Source organism: Stegodyphus dumicola, chromosome 6 (genome assembly GCF_044657685.1).
Source record: "Stegodyphus dumicola isolate Sdum_Otavi_A_Nest chromosome 6, ASM4465768v1".
NCBI lineage: Eukaryota > Metazoa > Arthropoda > Arachnida > Araneae > Eresidae > Stegodyphus > Stegodyphus dumicola.
In genome coordinates this window covers 214,295,054-214,313,666 of record NC_140773.1, presented here as the reverse complement: position 1 = coordinate 214,313,666, position 18,613 = coordinate 214,295,054, and the positions used below count along the sequence as shown (strand labels likewise).

Sequence of the window (18,613 nt, the reverse complement as noted above, 5' to 3'; positions counted from 1 at the left end):
TGTGTTTATATTGTAAAAATATTCCTGTGTTACATCCCTCTAAAATGAAAGCTGTGAAGCTTTAGAAATGCAGTGATGTGAGAGTCAAATTAAGTGAAATGAAATTCCTGCCCCACTCACACATTTTATGAACGAAACTCTCATTTTTGTTAGGCCTCAACTTCGAACCTAAAAATGTAGCTGGATGCAATCAGATCTTCTTTGCCCTCTAAGGACCAAGAAATCAAATTGACTAAGATACAAATACTTTGCATACGTTTTAGAAATTACTGCTAGCTGGCAAAATCAAAGATTCATTTTTTTTTTTTTAATGTTAAGCCGTAATTTTTAAAAAAACTATGTGGATAGAGCTCATTTTGCAGCAATGTGCCACAAACAAATGTTGCAAACGTGCCACGAACAGTAATTACAATATCCGATATTTTATTCCATTTGCGTGCTGATATCCAGAGTTTCAAATACAATGAGCTATCCGGAAATTCATTACTCATGAACCTCAACTTGCTTCACATTTCTAAGACCTATTTGGATAATGACCTTTTATTTCATCCAGAGGAAAATAATTACTATTTTTTTTTCCTTTAAAAAAGAGAACGAAAGCTCCGTATGATTTAAAAATGTTTTCCTTTATTAAATAAATAATATGTTATTATTTAATAGTAATAAGAGTTATAGAATTATGAAAAATAATCGCAATTATAGCAAAATTAAAAAATAGCATTGAAAAATATCTGAATTTTAAAAATTTTATTTGATATTAGCGGATGATTTAATTTTCGTAAAAGGTTAGAAAATCAACTAAAATTTATGAAAATTATCGCGGAAACTTCCGCTGCAATAAGGTTACTATACTCTGCTTATCAGATATAATGCCCGATGCATATTGCCCAATTAAGCGCTCAAATCATTTTACATATTGTCCGGGCTTTATGTATAAAGACCTCATTAATAGATAATTAAAATCTATCGATAATCTACATAAGAAGTATACTTCTAAAAGTGAATCAATTTCGAGTTTAGTTGACTTGCAGCTTCGAATTGTGGCATAGTTCTTGTTTTCTCCACTAGAGTTGTCGCAACTTCAATGTGTCGAACATTGCTTATAAATCTAAGTGGTCAAGCATTGCTATTTGACAAATGGAAATAAATATCTCCTTAAACAATGAAGCAATTTAAACACGTCAGTAGTTATGACAGTGTGTTTTAGGGAAACTGTTTCTCTCTCACGCTGAAGCCTTCTAGTAGTCTGACTAGCAATTCGGTGAGCTCACTGTATTTCGGGAAACAGGGGGATGGGAGATTACGTCTATTTTTAATCCACACGCATACTCACTAAACTTGATATTCGCGTGTTTAAGCAGCGCGACATTTCGCCTTGCTATCGCCTACTGTGATGACATCAAATTTTCTTATTGTGAGCTAAACAAATATTTTATTTTATTGTTCACCTCTTTGTTCAAAAGAATGGCAGTTCTCTACATCCAAAAAGAATGCTTGCTGATTTTATTCTGTGGATTACACTTAGTATGTAAGTACTGAACCTATCGGTACATTAAATTACGTGTCTGTTTAAAAAATGGCCCAGCTTTCTTGGCGCAACGAGCAAAGCATTTGCGGTTTGAGACTTTTTAACTAACAACAATACAGGCTTGTATAACAATAGCAGGCATGTTTAAGCAGTTAAACCAAATTCCGCTTTCAGGGGAATGCTCTTTCTCTTTATCGCAGCTGCGCAAAACAAAAGGAAACTTTTCTACAGTAAAAAATTTTAGATACTGAGCATAGTCTTTCTTAGTTTGAATAAAAATAAAATAGGTGCAATAAATATCCCTAAAATAAAAGTTATATAAATGGTACTGTATAGAAATCCAATAGTGAATATTGACTTATACATATTGTTTCACTGATCTTCATAATAGTGCATTTATGTATATTACTTTATGTATATCACAATAACAGACATGTTTAAACTTTATGGCATTTAGATAAACCTGTGTTTCGTTTTTATATTAATTTAACATGCTACTAGTAGTTTCGCTGCAAAAATAAATAAATAAATAAATAAAATTTAAAAAATAAAAATAAAATAAATAAATAAATAAATAAAATTAAGTATTGTTGGTATTGTTTTCGCCGCTGCTTAAATTATGTGTATAAAATGTAATGTATTAAAAATTATAATTTTTTAGAACTTTTTGTAGGTTATAAAAAATTATAACTTTTTGTAGGTTTGTGTTTTTGTAACACGGGTAAAATGGCGTATAGTGTATAGGCTTGTTTTACCAGCAAGATCCTTAAGCTCCTAGAAATAAAAATGATGAAGAATAAAAATGTTGCTGATATGAGACAATTTGTTCGATGTATATTTAAGTTACAAGAAGAATAAAAGTTAAATTAGAGTGTATTCGATACCATTTGAATTACAAATAGTATACTCTCAGTATTGCTCTGAGCCAGATTTACATGCAGGATATAGTTACTGGATAGCTGCAATTTTCCTCATATTTCAGGTAGATTTTGAACCCGTTCCGTTAATGAAATCTTTATTCATTTTCTACTGAAATTATTTAAATTTAAATGAAAAAAAAAATTACCTTCGGCGAATTAGGTATTTCTCATAACATTAACAACCACAAAATCTTGTTAGCTTTAAATAACGATTTTAATGGCAGATTTTAGCGTGTTTTTCCTTTTAAACAACCGTTTCATTTTCTGCTTTAATGTATTATCAAATACCATTTGGATTGGTTTGGTGTATCAAAAACTTTGTACTTGCTTCGACAAATTTTAATAGTGTATAAGAAAAAGCAAAAGCTCTTTTGAAACATTGGTAACCTTATCTCATATTGGAATAAATACCGATATGATACTAAAAATCATTATTCATCATTTGTTTCCCTTTCCTTCATAAGGACACAAAGCGTATTTTGATATGTTAGATTTCTATACAGGAAAACGAAAGGATTTTCTGCGACTTTTAAGAAACATTTCTGTTTGAAAGCTATATTTTGTTTGTCAAAAAACTTTTTAAATATATGTATTTTTTACCCCTCGAATATAGAAACTGAATTCCGAATTTCTGGATATCCATTTTGCAAATTTTTCTGACCTCCTTGGTGTCAGTATATATAGTGGTAATATAATCTCCATGACGAGAGGAATAGAATTTGGCACAGAAGTGAGAATTACCTGGAACAAAACTTTTGTTCAATAAAAGCAATATTAAAAACTATTCCGTTTCTTTTTAATTTGTTATAGAAATCGATAATGTATTTCGATAATCTCTATCTGTCTTCTTTATTGGAAAATTTCTAAAACTGTTCTGGTCTCGTATTGCCTAACCCATAACATGTGTTTCTTGTTTTCCATTTCCGAAGGCAGTTTGTCAGAAATTACCGGCAGCAGTTGCGTATCGTTTAGATACCTAACTTGCATTTCATTCTCTAAAACAGAAAACAGTATTCTTAACTTCTTTCTCACACTGTATTAAATGGTCGTCATCATTATTTCGGTGGAGAAGAATATTCTAACCGTTTTAGGAAAATCGCTTTGGGTAAATGTTTTCAGCAATTTTAATAATGCCAAAATTAAAAAAAAAACTATAATAATGTTTACATTGCTTACGTTATTGAACATACAGTTCTTTTAACTCGTATCGAGAACTTAATTCAGCATAATCCATAGCTGGACATCTGGCAAAAGATGTGTTTGAAAGAACCGAAATAATTTGATACAAAAGGACAGATGAGAGGAGAAAGATACAGCAAAGTGGCAATATGCCTATGAAATTAGAAACTTAATGTTAGGCATAAGAATAACAATACTAAGAGGGATGCTCAAAAGGAGGTTAGTATGCAGAAAGCAGTATAATAAATGATGAATAAAATTTCAAAAAAAAAAAAAAAAAAAAAAAGGTTGAAAAAAAATCTGAAAGTTTTCAGATTTCATATAACTGAGACATGTTGGACATGCATAGTACCAAGATCATTATTATGCTGAACATCTGCCTCTAAAAAGTTTTTCACAATAAGATAATTTTTTAAACATCGTTTTAACTGTGTGAATAGAAAAGATATGTAAATATAAAATCTAATCTTTCATTTGAAGTCTGCAAGCAAAACAAACTTATGTAAAATATTCATAATGTTTTAATAAATTAACGTTTCTTCCCTTTATGCGCAAATTTTGCTATTATTTGAGAACAAATTTACCGATTTAATTCATTTCTGAATGTTTATTAAATCCAAGAAGAATTCCCCCCCTTCAGTACCGAAAAAAATGTTTTTCGTTTTGGTAGGTAGTAGAAGAGCACTGGGTAAAACATAACTCTAATGAAGTTTATAACTGCTCCAGTGGAAATATCAATTGCTCATATATCTGCAAATTTTATATGTGAAGACATAGAATACTTTACATGTGTTACAACTTAATAAAACGTAACAAATATTTTACTAACTGGAATTTTTTCTTTTCGAGAACCATATAAGGATCATCTTCTACCTTTATTGAAACCCTATTACTCACAATATGAAGACTTTTCCTTCATAAAATGTTCTATTTTATTTTGAGAAATTTTGGAGCTGAAGGGTATGTCTGGAAACAATATTTGAGGAACTAAAACGATACGCTACCTTTTTCTACATCGTGGACACTAACGCCTATAATGTTTAAAAAGTGTTCACACTGAAATGTAACATAAATGTTCCATCTATTCTTCTGCCACAATATTCCGCCGAGGTAAAAGCTTTAATCTTTATATTTGTACCACTTTCCAACAGCACTTAAGACTGTATCACCTCAAAAAAGTGTTTTCTACATAGTTCCTACTTCAATTTTGGTAATTGCTTCTACACTAGTTGACTAGGTCAAATAATTAATTATGAACTAAGATTTCATGTTGTGTCACTACGAAACATGCCGCAAAATTTTATCTGCCTAATTTTAACTAATTTTGCTACAAACAGGTTCATCAGTTGCCATTTTTTCTTGTATTTTTGAATCCTAATTTATATGGACTATAGTAAACATACAAAGCATAAAATATATTGCTTTCATCGTTAAGCTCACTAATTATCAGCCCACCGTTTAGCCCAGAGGTTTTCAAACATTTTAAATATTGTACCTCATAAATAAGAATAAGCAAGTAATATAATAAAATTAAGTCAATTCCTAGTTAGGTCAGGAAAGAAAAATATTTTAATTAAAATTTTTTTAATATGTGAAAAAACTTTATTAACATCAAGTGTCCTCCACTACAAGTTTAAAAAAATGTGTTTGAACTTGAGTGGATGAATAAAAAGTATTTTATTAACGATTGAAAATTTGAACAAAATATAGGAAGAGTGTGAGCTAATAGTAGGAATTTAAAAATACCTGAATCATTATAAAAGCATTTTTTGATTAGAGATCAATGTATCTTAAATGGAGTGTTTGAAATCAAAGAGTAAAACATTTTAAATTTATTCTATTCAAATATATTAGTAAATGAAATTTTTATGTTAAAATAAAATATAAATACACTATATATGTATATTATGTGTATGTGAATAGTGAATAATAATTCATAAGAGTAAACATTAAGCTTTATGATTGATGAGGATTAATGCAACAAATGAACTGTAAAGTCTATGTCTTTTTGGGAGTATAAACTATAGACTTTAAAAGGACTATTGAAGAATTATATTCTAACCTTGTTAAACAAAACAAAATCAGAAGAAGGGTATATAAGACCCTTTTATTCGGACACTGCAAATGTCCCATTTAGCTTGGGTTTATATAAGCCAAGCAATTCTGGATTAACAGAAATACGTAACAAATAACAATTTTAAGGTGTGGTGACGGCTCACAGAATACTTTAATGTGCAGAAAAGGCTCTGGTTTGTAGTAAACCGGCGAGACAAAGCTAAATGGCTAGAAACACTCAACACCGCTAACTCAGGTCGCTAATAATCACAGCACAATGTGGCCTGGAATAGGCAGACACGCTCTAAAACTAACTTCTGAAACTCTTGCTTAAACAACACTTTAATCTAAGTAAACTCTCGCTATCTCATTTACATTCTGGCATGAAAAACGTGGGTGAAAAGAGAGTAATAGGAGAGTAGTCAAATTTAAAATGAACTGTTATTTAAAAATAAATAGATAAACCACACAGAACCTGTTTCATAGTAACCACTTTCGATATGTCTGAGTTTATCTTCCTTAATTCAAGCGTTACTCTTCAGATTTGCAGCCGTTTTGTTTTTAATTAATAGTATAACTGAATACAATAATGTCGCAAAGATATTGTATGTTGAAAAGATTTTTTTTTAACTTTATAGAAAAGATACTTATGTTCATGCCTTCTTTTTAACCAAAAATTACATAAGATATCTTTCTTGAATTAATTCATGAAATTTATGTCACATGAAATTTCTAAAAGCTGATTTTCTTGAACTGGAACATTTACTAGAAGGGTATTCGAAATAAAAAACATATCTCTTATCCGACATTTTCTAAATTTTCAGTAAGGTTGGAAGGAAAATTGTTAAGAAATCTTATGCGGCGCTTTTCCATAACTTTAATTAGTTACTCAGTCAGTGACAGAACATTTTACTCTTCTATTGTTGGTAATGAAAACTGGCAATGTTGGAGAAACGCTTCTAATGTTGGTAATGGAGCAAACTTCCTTGCTTTTCTCTTCTTTAATTATGTGTAAGGCCATTAGGTTTTTTAAAGTAGAAGACATGAAAAATGTGCAATGCCGTCCCCAGGACTCGAACCTGGATCTCTTGAATACGAGGCGAGTATGTTACCGTCACACCACGAAGGCATATTGGAATGACTGAGAAAATACCTTATATACTTCCCCTTTTAAAGGGCGACTGGGAATTAGGGGAACCAGTCGCCAAATCCTGATGATGACAATTTCTCGTCTGCGGCCATCTAGTTCGGACGCCCCTGTAGTGTCATTAAAGTTTTTTTTCTTTTTTAAAAAAGCAGGAGAGAATGAAAAATGTGCAATGCCGTCGACAGGACTCGAACCTGGGCCTCTCGAATGTGCGCCGAGTGTGCTACGTTACGCTGCGAAGGCATGCGGAAAGAGGGAGAAAGTACCTTGTATATATATTCTATTTATTTCACAAATGCATTTATTTTGTCATATACAGTAAAAACATTTATATCGCAATCTTGAAAAATAGAATTCAGTTCATTAAATTTTCCAAAAATATCGGACAAATATTCTAAACGTGATAGCCAGGGTTCATCAGTAAAACAGTGACGTAGTTCAATAATAAATCAAAACAACGACACACACACAAAACCAAAAAAAAAAAAAAAAAAAGGGGGGGGGGAAACCAAAACAATGACGGAGTACGATTTGCCAAGCTAAATTCTTAAAAAGTCTACTACTCGTTTCATTATTAAATCAAGAGTCATAACTAGCATATGGACAGTGTGCCTGCTGCCATAAAGGCCAGTTTAATGGGGGTGTCAAAACATATATATATTTGAATAATAAAGATTACTACAAAATGTTAATAAGAGCGCCATTTTACAGTCATCTGAACATTAAATCTTTCAGGTAAAAACTGTGTAACATTCTAGCTAAACTGAAAGTCCTTGGCAGTTAGAATACTTATTATTGCATTTTTCTTTTTTCTGACACCAGTTGTTATGTTCGCAGGGGTTCGTGAGGATTTGGAGTGAATAACGACGACACTTGATGAAGTATCGAAACACACTTTATTTAACCAATATTAATCAAAACAGCTCCAATAACACTTTTTACAGTCATCGAAGATCTACTATAAACACGCTGGAACAATCAGCGACACAGCCTTCACACTGTCAGGCAATAACGGTGGAGACAGCTTCCTGCAAAGCACCCGCCTCTGCTTTCCGAAGCACAGCTCCCGACTCTGCTTGGTCGTTCTCGAAACTCCACGTATTCTCGAGACTCTCCACGCCACAACTCCCGATGCACTCGACACACGAGCACAGCTCCCGACTCTTCAGTTCATTCGTTCCCGGAGCTCAACACGCTCTCTCCACGATGCACTAACCGCGATATACTACGAGACTCTTGCGGTGCACTCGACGACCCACTCGGCACTCGCTGCCCGGCTGTCAACTCGATCCACTCCGCAGGGACTGACTCGTTAGATGAGATACACACATTAACTGACTGCGGAACAGCAAGGTTTATATAGTTTTCGGCTTGTGTTCGAGAACATTCTGGGCTAAACCGATAAGAATTCGTACCAGAAGGTTCTTCATCCTTCCATGGCATATCGCCAATTTTGTCGCCAAATGGGCGATTTCTCGCCAAATGTGGCGACTCTGCTTTCCTTTGCCATTTTATGGCAACCCTAAAACTGTTTTGCGCGGAAGCCATCTTAACGCACCTGTACATTTCGTAACATTATGAATTGTGTAGCGAATTATCCCTGAGTTCATGTGGAAAGACAAGTCCAAACAAGAGTGAAATTACCCTTTTATTCAGCTCAATAATGATTCACAGATGGCCCCTCACGGGCTTACAGGAAGCCTCCACCTGGGCTTTAACTTGAGATAGAAAATAAGAAACTATTCTAATGCTAACTAAACTAAAAACCAGCCGAAGCTGTACTGAAATAACTAACTGAGTTGGCCCTTATTCAAAGCTCACCGGCGAATACTAGCAGGCACGTAACAATACGGCCGAACGGTAAGATTTGGTTTAAAGCAATGACGTGGCCAGAAGGCAGAACACGCTCTACTAAGAACTTCTAAGCTGTTCTGCTGAAGTGACGGACACTTCAGGTAAAATACTAGTTCTACCTTATTTATATAAAACGGGATCCTGAAAACTCATTCTGCAGGGGCGTAGTTAGAGGGGGCAAGAGCTGACATTTGTTCTCGGGCGCAGGTTCCAGTGGGTGTCAAACCGATGTTAGGAATTTTTAGAATGAAATGTTTTCCACTCTTAGCAAACATGAGGGGGATGCGAGATCTTCAGTTGTCCCCGGGCGCTGAAAACCCTTGCTACAGCTCTGTCATTCTGGCAGGTAATTGTAGGTGGGAAAATGAAAAATTAAAGGAAAGCTTGTTCAAAAATAAAAATAACTATTAGGAAATTAAAATAAACCTCTACAACTGTAACACTAAAAATAATGTATTTATTTATGAACGCAGTTTGAGAAACCCTGATCTAGCCCAAAGATTTTGTGAAGAAACAATTTCATAATTCAAAATTTATATTCCACAAAAGTATTAGTTCAGAAATACACTGTATGCAAGTAAGTTAGTGAGAAGAATGTTAGTGAAGCGTAATATGTGTATTATTAACTCACTGTTTTGCGCGGAACTGTTTTGCGCAAACTTTTGTTCTTACTTCAATGTAAAAATGCGGAATGTAAAAATTCAAATCATCACATCAATATCAGTATCAGTAGTGGGCGCAGCCCGACCCGCTTAACCAAACAAGTTGGTCTCATGGTCATAACAGGCCACGTCCATTAAATACCCTCGCCTATGGTCATAACAGGCCTCCATTATAATAATCACATCAATATACCTTACGACAAAAATACATACTATTTTCAGCTTGTATTTCTGAAATATTTCTATCAGATGCTTGTTGTTGATTTATAGGTAGTGGCGAAATAAAGCAAATAAGTTGTAGTTTGCATTTCATATTTAAAGAAATTAATATACTTTTACGAAAGAGTCATATTTTTGAAAAAGCAAAATTATCATTAGCGCCCGATTAAGACAATCTGAGGTCATAGGCTCAAGGACACTTTCCTTTATTTTTATGGATAAAAATCAGGCTTATAAGGAATTACAGGATGATTTAAAGGTGCCTTGTTAATTTCATTATTAACGTAAAAAATCTTGATTTTGGTGTAGGGTAAAACATTTCTTTTTCTTACTTCAAACTCTTCTCAACTTCAGAGCCGAGAAATTAAAAAAGATTCAGGTTCACAGCTTTATTTTCTACGATTTATTTTATCGGTTCTTCACTTTTCTAATAATTTAAGAAGAGAGAATAAAAGGAGGCCTGTTTTGCACTTTTCTGGCTTCCCGCAATCTGATAGAAATGATAATCTACTTTGTCTCCATTGGATTCAGAACTGATGTAGAAAGCTTAAGAAATAAATTTTCAAAGCTTTGAAGAGTATAATAATAAGATTTTATTTCTAAACATAAAATGCGTAAAATTCCAGTTAATGTAGCAAAGTAAGAATAGATTGAATTTTAGTCTTGTGACACTCAGTTGAATTTTATGATATGGTGATACAAAACATCTTCTTTAATCATAAGAAGGATGTGATTTCTTAAGTAAAATTTTTAGCATTTTAAACAGTTTATTCGGTTTTAATGTTCTCTTAGGATGTTTTTCTAATTTTTCATTTCTGAGCTATTAGCTGTAAATTAACTATTATTAAATGTTTAAGCATTAAATTTCAAAACGTTTTGACCAAAATTAATAATTACACATGGTTTTTAAAATATATTTAATGTGGTTTGGAGCGCTTATGCAATTTTTTTTCCCTCATCAGAAGGATTTTACAATTTTCTTAAAGTTATTTTAATGAGAATTTCGAAATCAGCATTAGATAATACAATTAATCGCTTTTAGGCGAATTGTCGTCCACCACCTTTTAGTTCGAGTCATTAGGTTATTCTGAATATGAGCAATACCCTCCCTGGGACTCGAGCTTGGACCTCTCGAATACGAGCCGAGTGTGCTACCGTTACACCACGAAGGCATGCTGGAAGGAGGGAGAAACTTCCTTCCTTTTCCTCTCTCCTTCTTTACCTTACACCTTTTCAAATAAAATTTCATATTTCTATTAGGAAAGTTACTATAGAGACTTGTGTAACATAATCTCTAGTTATACTAATAGCAGATGTTCATAAAAAAAGTAAGCAATATAAAATTTTATCGAAAATATCAAGAACCCCCCTCTCCAATCGGGTCTGCCATTTTATTTATTTGATAATTTGTTGAGAAAAAAATTAACAAAAGTTGCAGTTTTTAAACAGCACGGTGGTTCAGTGGCTAGCGCAGCAGCACCACAGGTCGGGGTTCGATTTCTGGGCTGGGCAAGGTTGACTCAGCCTTTCATCCCTTGATTTCCATCCCTTGGGTCGATAAAATGAGTACCAAGTTCACTTGGGGACTAAACACTGGGGGGGGGGCTGCGACAAGCTGAGCACTTGTTCAGGGTATATGCTTACGCACCCCGGGGCACAAGGTCAAGAAAGCAGATTTTCATCCCTTGGGTCGATAAAATGAGTACCAAGTTCACTTGGGGACTAAACACTGGGGGGGGGGGGCTGCGACAAGCTGAGCACTTGTTCAGGGTATATGCTTACGCACCGCGGGGCACAAGGTCAAGAAAGCAGATTTCGGGCACTGCAGGCCTTGGCCCAGTACCACTGTTACGCCACTAAGTTTAGTTTTTTTTTTTTTTTTCTTTTTTTCTTTTCTTTTTTTTTTTTTTTTTTCCCAGTTTCTTAAAGGAAGTGCAGGAATTTACAGGTTTCGAGCTTTTTACTTTCGCATTCAAAGGCTTACAGTAATATATGATATTCACAGCTGGTACATGTAGAAATATTAAGGTGAATTTATTTGCTTTACGTGTTACATTAACTGAAATGAACTGCGTTAATAAGTATTTGTTGCAATAATATATAGTTGTTATACTCAGATAAGCAAGTAACTATATTTAGTATTAAGATCAGCATGCAACATTTTGAATTCATTGAAGTTCTCATTGATGTATTTAATAACTTTAAATATAATATGACAAGTTCTGTTGTTCTAATGAGCCTGATTCTTCAGGCTGTTGCATTGTTTGCAATTGGTCTGGACAGATGTTTAGTTTATTTATTTGATTGTGGAAAAGTTAGGAAAGCTGTAACTATTCCGTGAGTGGATAGTAGGGTCTATTTATTCCCGGAATAGTCCGTGAGTGGATAGTAGTAGGGAATAGCTCACTTTTTAAAACAGGAAATGTCAAACAGGAACAATTGCTGTCGCCAGGATTCAAACCACGGATGTCTCGATTGCTAATGTGGCACGCTAAAAGTTACACCACGAGAACATGCGTGATGAAGGAAGGTGGTAATTCATTGTAAGTTTCTATCCTTTTTGTAATGCCTTTTTTACGCGCTTTTTTTCTTTTATATGTAAAAATGTTATTAAGTACTGAGGGAATTTTTATAATCATATCTTTCTGGTTTTAGCATCACTTTTTGGATTAATGAAAAAGATCAGATCCTAATGGTTACATATGGAATAAGATCCTAATCATTACACTATCCACACATTTTATGATGTGCCAGTTGTACAATGGTTTAAGCAAAAGGTTAGCATTAAAAATTAACCTTTGAAAAATGTTTTAATAGTATATGCACACACAAACCAAAATAATAATAAAAATAAAAGTTAAGTAATAAAAAGTAATACATATATAAATAAAATAATAAAATAAATAAATAAAATGCGTATGTATAGTTTTGTGAATATCTTGAAACTTGTATTGGTCACAAATGCACGTTTTTACTATGTTGTCATCTTTGAAAGTCCCACACTTGGTGATTTATTTACTATGTTCACCAAACTATGACTCAGAATTCAATGAATTTCTCTCTTAACGCCCTACATAACGCCAAGTTCATTCGAGCTTAAGTATCGGTCTACAAGTAATCAACTCTTAACTACAATCTCATGTCCAACAAATTTCACTGTCATTAGGTGTATTCAATTAACTTCATCAACTTCAAGTTTTTGGAGCGTGACAAGAAGAACCAATACTTTTGCGGAAAATTCTCTGAAGCAGAACTGTCTACGTTGCTTGCATTGAGATCTATACGTTTCCTCTTTTATTTAGCATATTTTTGCATTCTTATTATCAATTTGAATAAATACTTCAGTACTTATAAGTATGAAAATATTTTATATCAGTTTTGATGGGATTTATTTGCTCCCAGTACGGATCTCTATGTTCGAAAGGACATAACCAAAGTATTTTAAGCCTGTTATTCAGCCTTGAGCGTTTGCATTTCATTGTTACAAACAGGAGTAGGGAGGTAAATTATTACTGCACAACACTAATATGCCGCTTGTTTTAAAAACTAGGAGGAGTTTTCTAGAAAAAGCTGACTCATGTTTGTGTTCCATACAGGAAAAAAACAGTCTGGTTTCGACAAGAACAAACTACTGTGTTTACTCATGTATTTTAGCCCTCTCGCTTAATTTCCCCCTTAGCATCGTGTTCATATGCAATAAAAACTTTTAGTTTTAAATATTTTGATTCATATTATTGAGAGAAAATTTGATTATTAGCAGGAAAAATCTCTTTTTTACTGATAAGTTTACATCTTTGAAATATTTTGTTCAATCTCTTTAACTTTCCTTGGTACTAAAAAAGTAGTTTTTACGGCATTTCATATAAATATATGAAATCTTCCAGGAAATCTGTCTTCAAGGGAAATAAAACTTTTGAAACAAAATTTTTATACACAGATTTTTGAAATGTAACAAGAAAATTTCGTAAATATTTGTGTATTCATATTATGGAATTAGCTTTATTAGCGAGAAAAAGAATTACTTGGGAACTTCATACCCAAGAAAAATCTATATACACCTCTTAAAGTTTATTTCAGAAGTAAAAAGAATTCTTAAAGAAAGGTTGGTTTGGTTCGTTTATTGAAATTACGGCAAAGCACACTAGGGCTATATGCCTAAGGGGAGGGATGCATTCGTGGAGGACTTTCTAAGGGAAACTGGCTCGTATACACGTTACACATGGGGAAAACGACGAAAATGCCCATGCAGCCAGCCCGTTCGCTCTTAAAGAAGGATTTCTTTTGGTTGATTACTGCAAAACGTTCAAGGACTATCTGCCTAAGGGAAGGAATGCCGTGAAGGACTTTCTAAGGGAAGCTGACTCATATCTGCGTTACACATGGGGAAAATCACAAAAACACCCTTGCAGCTAGCCCGTCCTCCAGGATTTGAACCCAGATCGAACTACTGTGTTCAGCGATTATAGTGCTCAGTCGCTTCTTCTTCTCATGCGCGAACTTCTTATTTTTGAGGGCGGTGTGTGTGTGTGTATTGAGAATATGGCAAAGCACACTAGGGCTATCTGCCTAAGGGGAGGGATGCCTTCGTGGAGGACTTTCTAAGAGAAACTGGCTTGTATACACGTTACACATGGTGAAAATCACGAAAACGCACATGCACCCAGCCCGTTCGCGGGATTCGAACCTCGGATCGAATTGCCAGTGTTAAGCGATTTTACCGCTCGGCCGCTGGTGGGCTTTTGAGAGTGGTGTCTAATGTATTGTAATTAGAAACACTATGGTATAGTATTTTAGCAACAATTATTTTATTAGCACTATAAATTCTTAAAAATATTTTTTTCTTTTCAGATTGTGCACATCCTGTTGATCATAAAGTAATTTATGCTGGCCAAACAGAAGTGTTAGAAGGTGATTCTTTGGAAATATCCTGCGTTATGAGCGAGAGAGATATTCACGAATGGACAATTAATAGCTCATATATTATTGAAGAAGATAACGACAAAGGTTACGCGTTACTGGGAAAGCCAGCGAAGACTTTCTACGATAAATATGTATTAGAAATACAGTCAGCTCAACTTTATCACGAAGGAGAATATCGTTGCAACAAATACAGCAGGGATTTTCATTATTTAAATGTAATACCCATTTCATCAGATGGTAAGTATAATTATCTTAATTATCTGCAGCATGTTAATTAAATTATCTTTTTCTACAAAGTTGAAATTTCTTGCAACTATATCGAGTATTTTAGTTGCAGATACTATCATTAACTTTTCTCATTACATTCGATGATCCCTAAATCACAACTGCTTTTTAATAAAGATCTACCAGAGGAACTACGAGGTCGATGAGATTTAAGCATTTTACATTTTGGTAACTTATTTTTCATAGAGGTTTATTGTGGAGTTTCCAGTTCCTCCAGCATTTTAGAACCAAGTTCTCGAAGAGATCTTTTTTTTTTTTTTTTTCTCGTAATTCCCGCAAGATCACGTATTCTTAGAGTTTCCCTGAGAAGTTCTATCAGTTCTACTTTTAAATGCATATATTATCTGGCATGAAATAGACTCATAATAATTTACAACAAATTATCTAAAAAGTTATTGTATGCGAAATTTAATAAAAGTATCAAACATACAGAAATCTATGCTTTATTACACTGCTTCGCATGGAAATAAGGGCGCTCAGGAATATTTAAAAGTTCCTTTACAAGCTATTTTTAATGGAAAATTTTATGTAAGAATGCTTAGAATCTTTCTACAGAAGAGACAAATGCTTGTTTAAAAGATTTCCTTTATGTTGTTGCGAAATGTCTAGATGCGGTAAGATAGCTTCCCCGCAAGGCGAGTTTGGGGTTGCCAGATAATAGCAAAGAAAGACAGGGTTGCCAGATTTGAAGCGAAATCGCCCATTTGGCGACAAAATTGGCAATATGTCATAGATGGAGCGAGAACATTCTAGAACGAATTCTTACCAGTTTTCCCGAGAATGTTCTCGAAGGCAGGTAAAAGTTATAAATACCCTGCCTATACGTGGAGTAGCAGTTTATCGTGAAGAGTATCGAGAGTATTTTGAGATCAGTAGTAGGGTCATTCAGAGATTATCTCGACAGCGATCGACCGAGTCGGGAGCTGTACTTTAGTGCTTTGCCGTGAAGCTGTCTTCACCGTTATAGCCTGAAGGCTGTGTTGATGATTGTTTCAGCGTGTTTATCGTAGTTTTTCGACGGCTGTAAACGCGTCTTTGGAACTGTCCTGTGTAATACTGAAGAATAAATTGTGTTTTGGTTCTTCATCAAGCGTTGTCATTAATCACTTCAATCTACGAACCCGTAGAACGCTACAATATTTTATTCTGTTAGCTTAAGGTAGCTGGTTACGTCGTCTGAACCCTAATTTTCTCCCTCTGAATGATTCTACCTCAGCTTCTGCTGACAGCCATGGAATGTCAGAGTGGTTTTAACTCATCGAATTTTATTGTTGTTAAGTGCAAATTGTGATATGGAAGGGGACTCCTCGTCCAGACACTAACATCTCGTCTGCTTTTTTGCCTCATCACTTTCCAATTATGCTGTCCATTCATCAATGGAATCTCTCTGCTCAATGAATCACAATGCTGAAACACGAGATGTTATCAGTTTTATGTACATTCAGTTCAATAGATGTTGTTGCGGATTATGCAGCTCCGCTACTTTTAAAATTTGCGTTACACGCCTTCTATTCATAGTTTATGGTTTGTGCTAAATACGAATTGTAACTTTTCGTAAGCTAACGAATATTCTCACTGGAGTTGTTCTTCGGATATCTGCAATCATTTGAATTACCTAAACCCATTGCGATAACTAATATACTCAAGATCTATCAGCAGAAGGAAAATACTCAAAAAAGGACCACCAAAACTTTAAATCTAAATTTTATAAGGTATTTCTCCCGCCTTTTTAGCATGTCTTCGTGGTGTGGTGGTCTGCACGCTGGGTGCGTATTCCAGAGGTCCGTGGTTCGATTACTGGCGAAGGCGTTGCTCATTTTTCATATCTCTGCTTCCAAAAAAATCCCAATGTTTCTACAGTGGCGCCCGAACTAAAAGGGTGGTGGATGATGATTCTCCACACCCAGGCCTTTGCGGTTGGGTACCCTAAAAACCCAAGTTGCCCTTTATAAAGGGGGCGTATATAAGGTTTTCCTCCCGCCTTCTTAACATGCCTTCTTGGTGTAGTGATCTGCATGCTGGGCGCGTAATCCAGAGGTCCGTGGTTCGATTCCCGGCGAAGGCGTTGCTCATTTTTCATCTTTCCTGCTTCCAAAAATTCCTAATGACTCTACAATTTAAGTTTTGCATTTTGCAATAACTAAAAATTGAATACTATAGGTTCTTGCATAAACGCGTAATGTGGGTTCTTCTTGTAATTAAAACTCATACGTAGTACTGGACGGCACTGTTTTTTACTGGAAACATGAACCAAACGAATAATATATTTAGAACTCAAAATTAAGAGCCGGGAATTATACCATCTTCGAGGCACTTCTAGTGGCGTAACATGCGTAACAACTTTTCTGTTTATTCTAATTCTTGGCAGTGTGTGTGTGTGTATGGGTGAAAGCAGGGCGCGCCGGTTAGTCTGAAAGGGCGCATGTCCGAAGTTTGCTGGATACTAACAATAGCTTTTCGAGTAGTTCATAATTAGTTTTTGCAACTTAAAATACATCTGCTTTCCTTCCTTCCTGAAACGGAAAATTTAACGCTAAAAAATTCAGAACGAAGGAAATGATGCGACTAAAAATCTAATTTAACCCAACAGTGAAACGAAAAATGCAAACTAGTTCTAGAGAAAATGAAAAATTCAAGGCACCATTAGCTATTGCTAAGATGAGATTTCTGATCTTGCAAACGTAGAATCTGTCTAAAATTCTACAAGTTAAGATATTGTTACAAAAGCATTAAAAAAGGTAACGAAATATTGATGAAAATTGTTTTATTGAAACACCCAAACGCTTCATATCAAGAAACCGAATAATTACGGTTTAAAATCTTATCTTTCTATCTATGTTTCACTTTTTAATTTTTTAGCCATCTCTTTAGTCTACTCTCTCTTTTCCTTTTGTCCGCAACTTTTTATTTAGTATTCTTTCTATGGTACTATTCCGTTTTGAGGACCGTAAAAAATTGCAGCGAAAATGTATGCGCAAAAGCGCCAAATCTAGCAAATGCGCCCATTTTACAGCGCGCCAAATCTAGCGTACGCGCTGATTTCAGATTGCGTAAGTTTATATAGTTCTATATTTCTTAAGACGCCATTGAAATACTAGTTTAATTTTTAAATCCATTTTTTTATTTGAAATTCTTTTTTAATATCCTATGGGTTTAACAATTTGGGAATTGCCCATTACGAAAAGTCAGCAATAGAATTTTGGGTAAAGTGCAGAATCACCCACCGTTTGACGCCTTTTTAAGAATTGCACATACTCGGTATCCATGTGCACATCGACCTATTTTCACTGTAAAAAAAATCCCAGAATTGCACAAAAATGGCACTGCGCACACCCTTGGCTTTATCTATGTACACATCGACCTAGTTTCACTTAAAAAGTAAAAGAAAATTGACAAAAATTCAATTGTTTTTACCCTTGTAAAAAGCGGAAAACAAATACTAAGTGAGCGATTCTGCACTTTACCGAGAAAGTTTTCAAAGAAAAGGCATCATTCATTATAGAAAATTACGTTTGAACAACCAACGAGATGAAATTATGCTTTAGCGATAAGTCGGTATCGAAATAGCGATGCAGTCATCCATTCAGTTATGTTTAGCAATTTTTATATAAATTATGATAATGATCTGAAATAGTTATTTACTCTTATGCTTCCATTCAGTCATGTTTAGCTTTTTTCATATAAATAATAATAATAAAAAAGTATTATATGAAATTAACCTATTAAATCATCTAAATTAAATCATCTATCTTAGATAGTTATTTACTATTATACTTTCTTTCTTGCCCCAATTATTAGGGTTGCCGCAATTATTTTTGGCAGCATTGGCATCAATAATAGTTTG

At 34.2% G+C, this 18,613-nt stretch overlaps 1 protein-coding gene across 1 annotated transcript in view; it reads left to right on the top strand.

The window, feature by feature from the left end:
* The first annotated feature begins 1,356 nt into the window (after positions 1–1,356).
* LOC118193285 (neuroplastin-like) overlaps positions 1,357–18,613 on the top strand; it is a 155,264-nt gene continuing 138,007 nt past the window's right edge. Inside the window, exons 1-2 of the mRNA XM_085819499.1 lie at positions 1,357–1,528; positions 14,413–14,721. Coding sequence (XP_085675625.1) covers positions 1,465–1,528; positions 14,413–14,721 — 373 coding nt within the window. The 5' untranslated portion in view covers positions 1,357–1,464. The remainder of the gene's footprint in view (positions 1,529–14,412; positions 14,722–18,613) is intronic.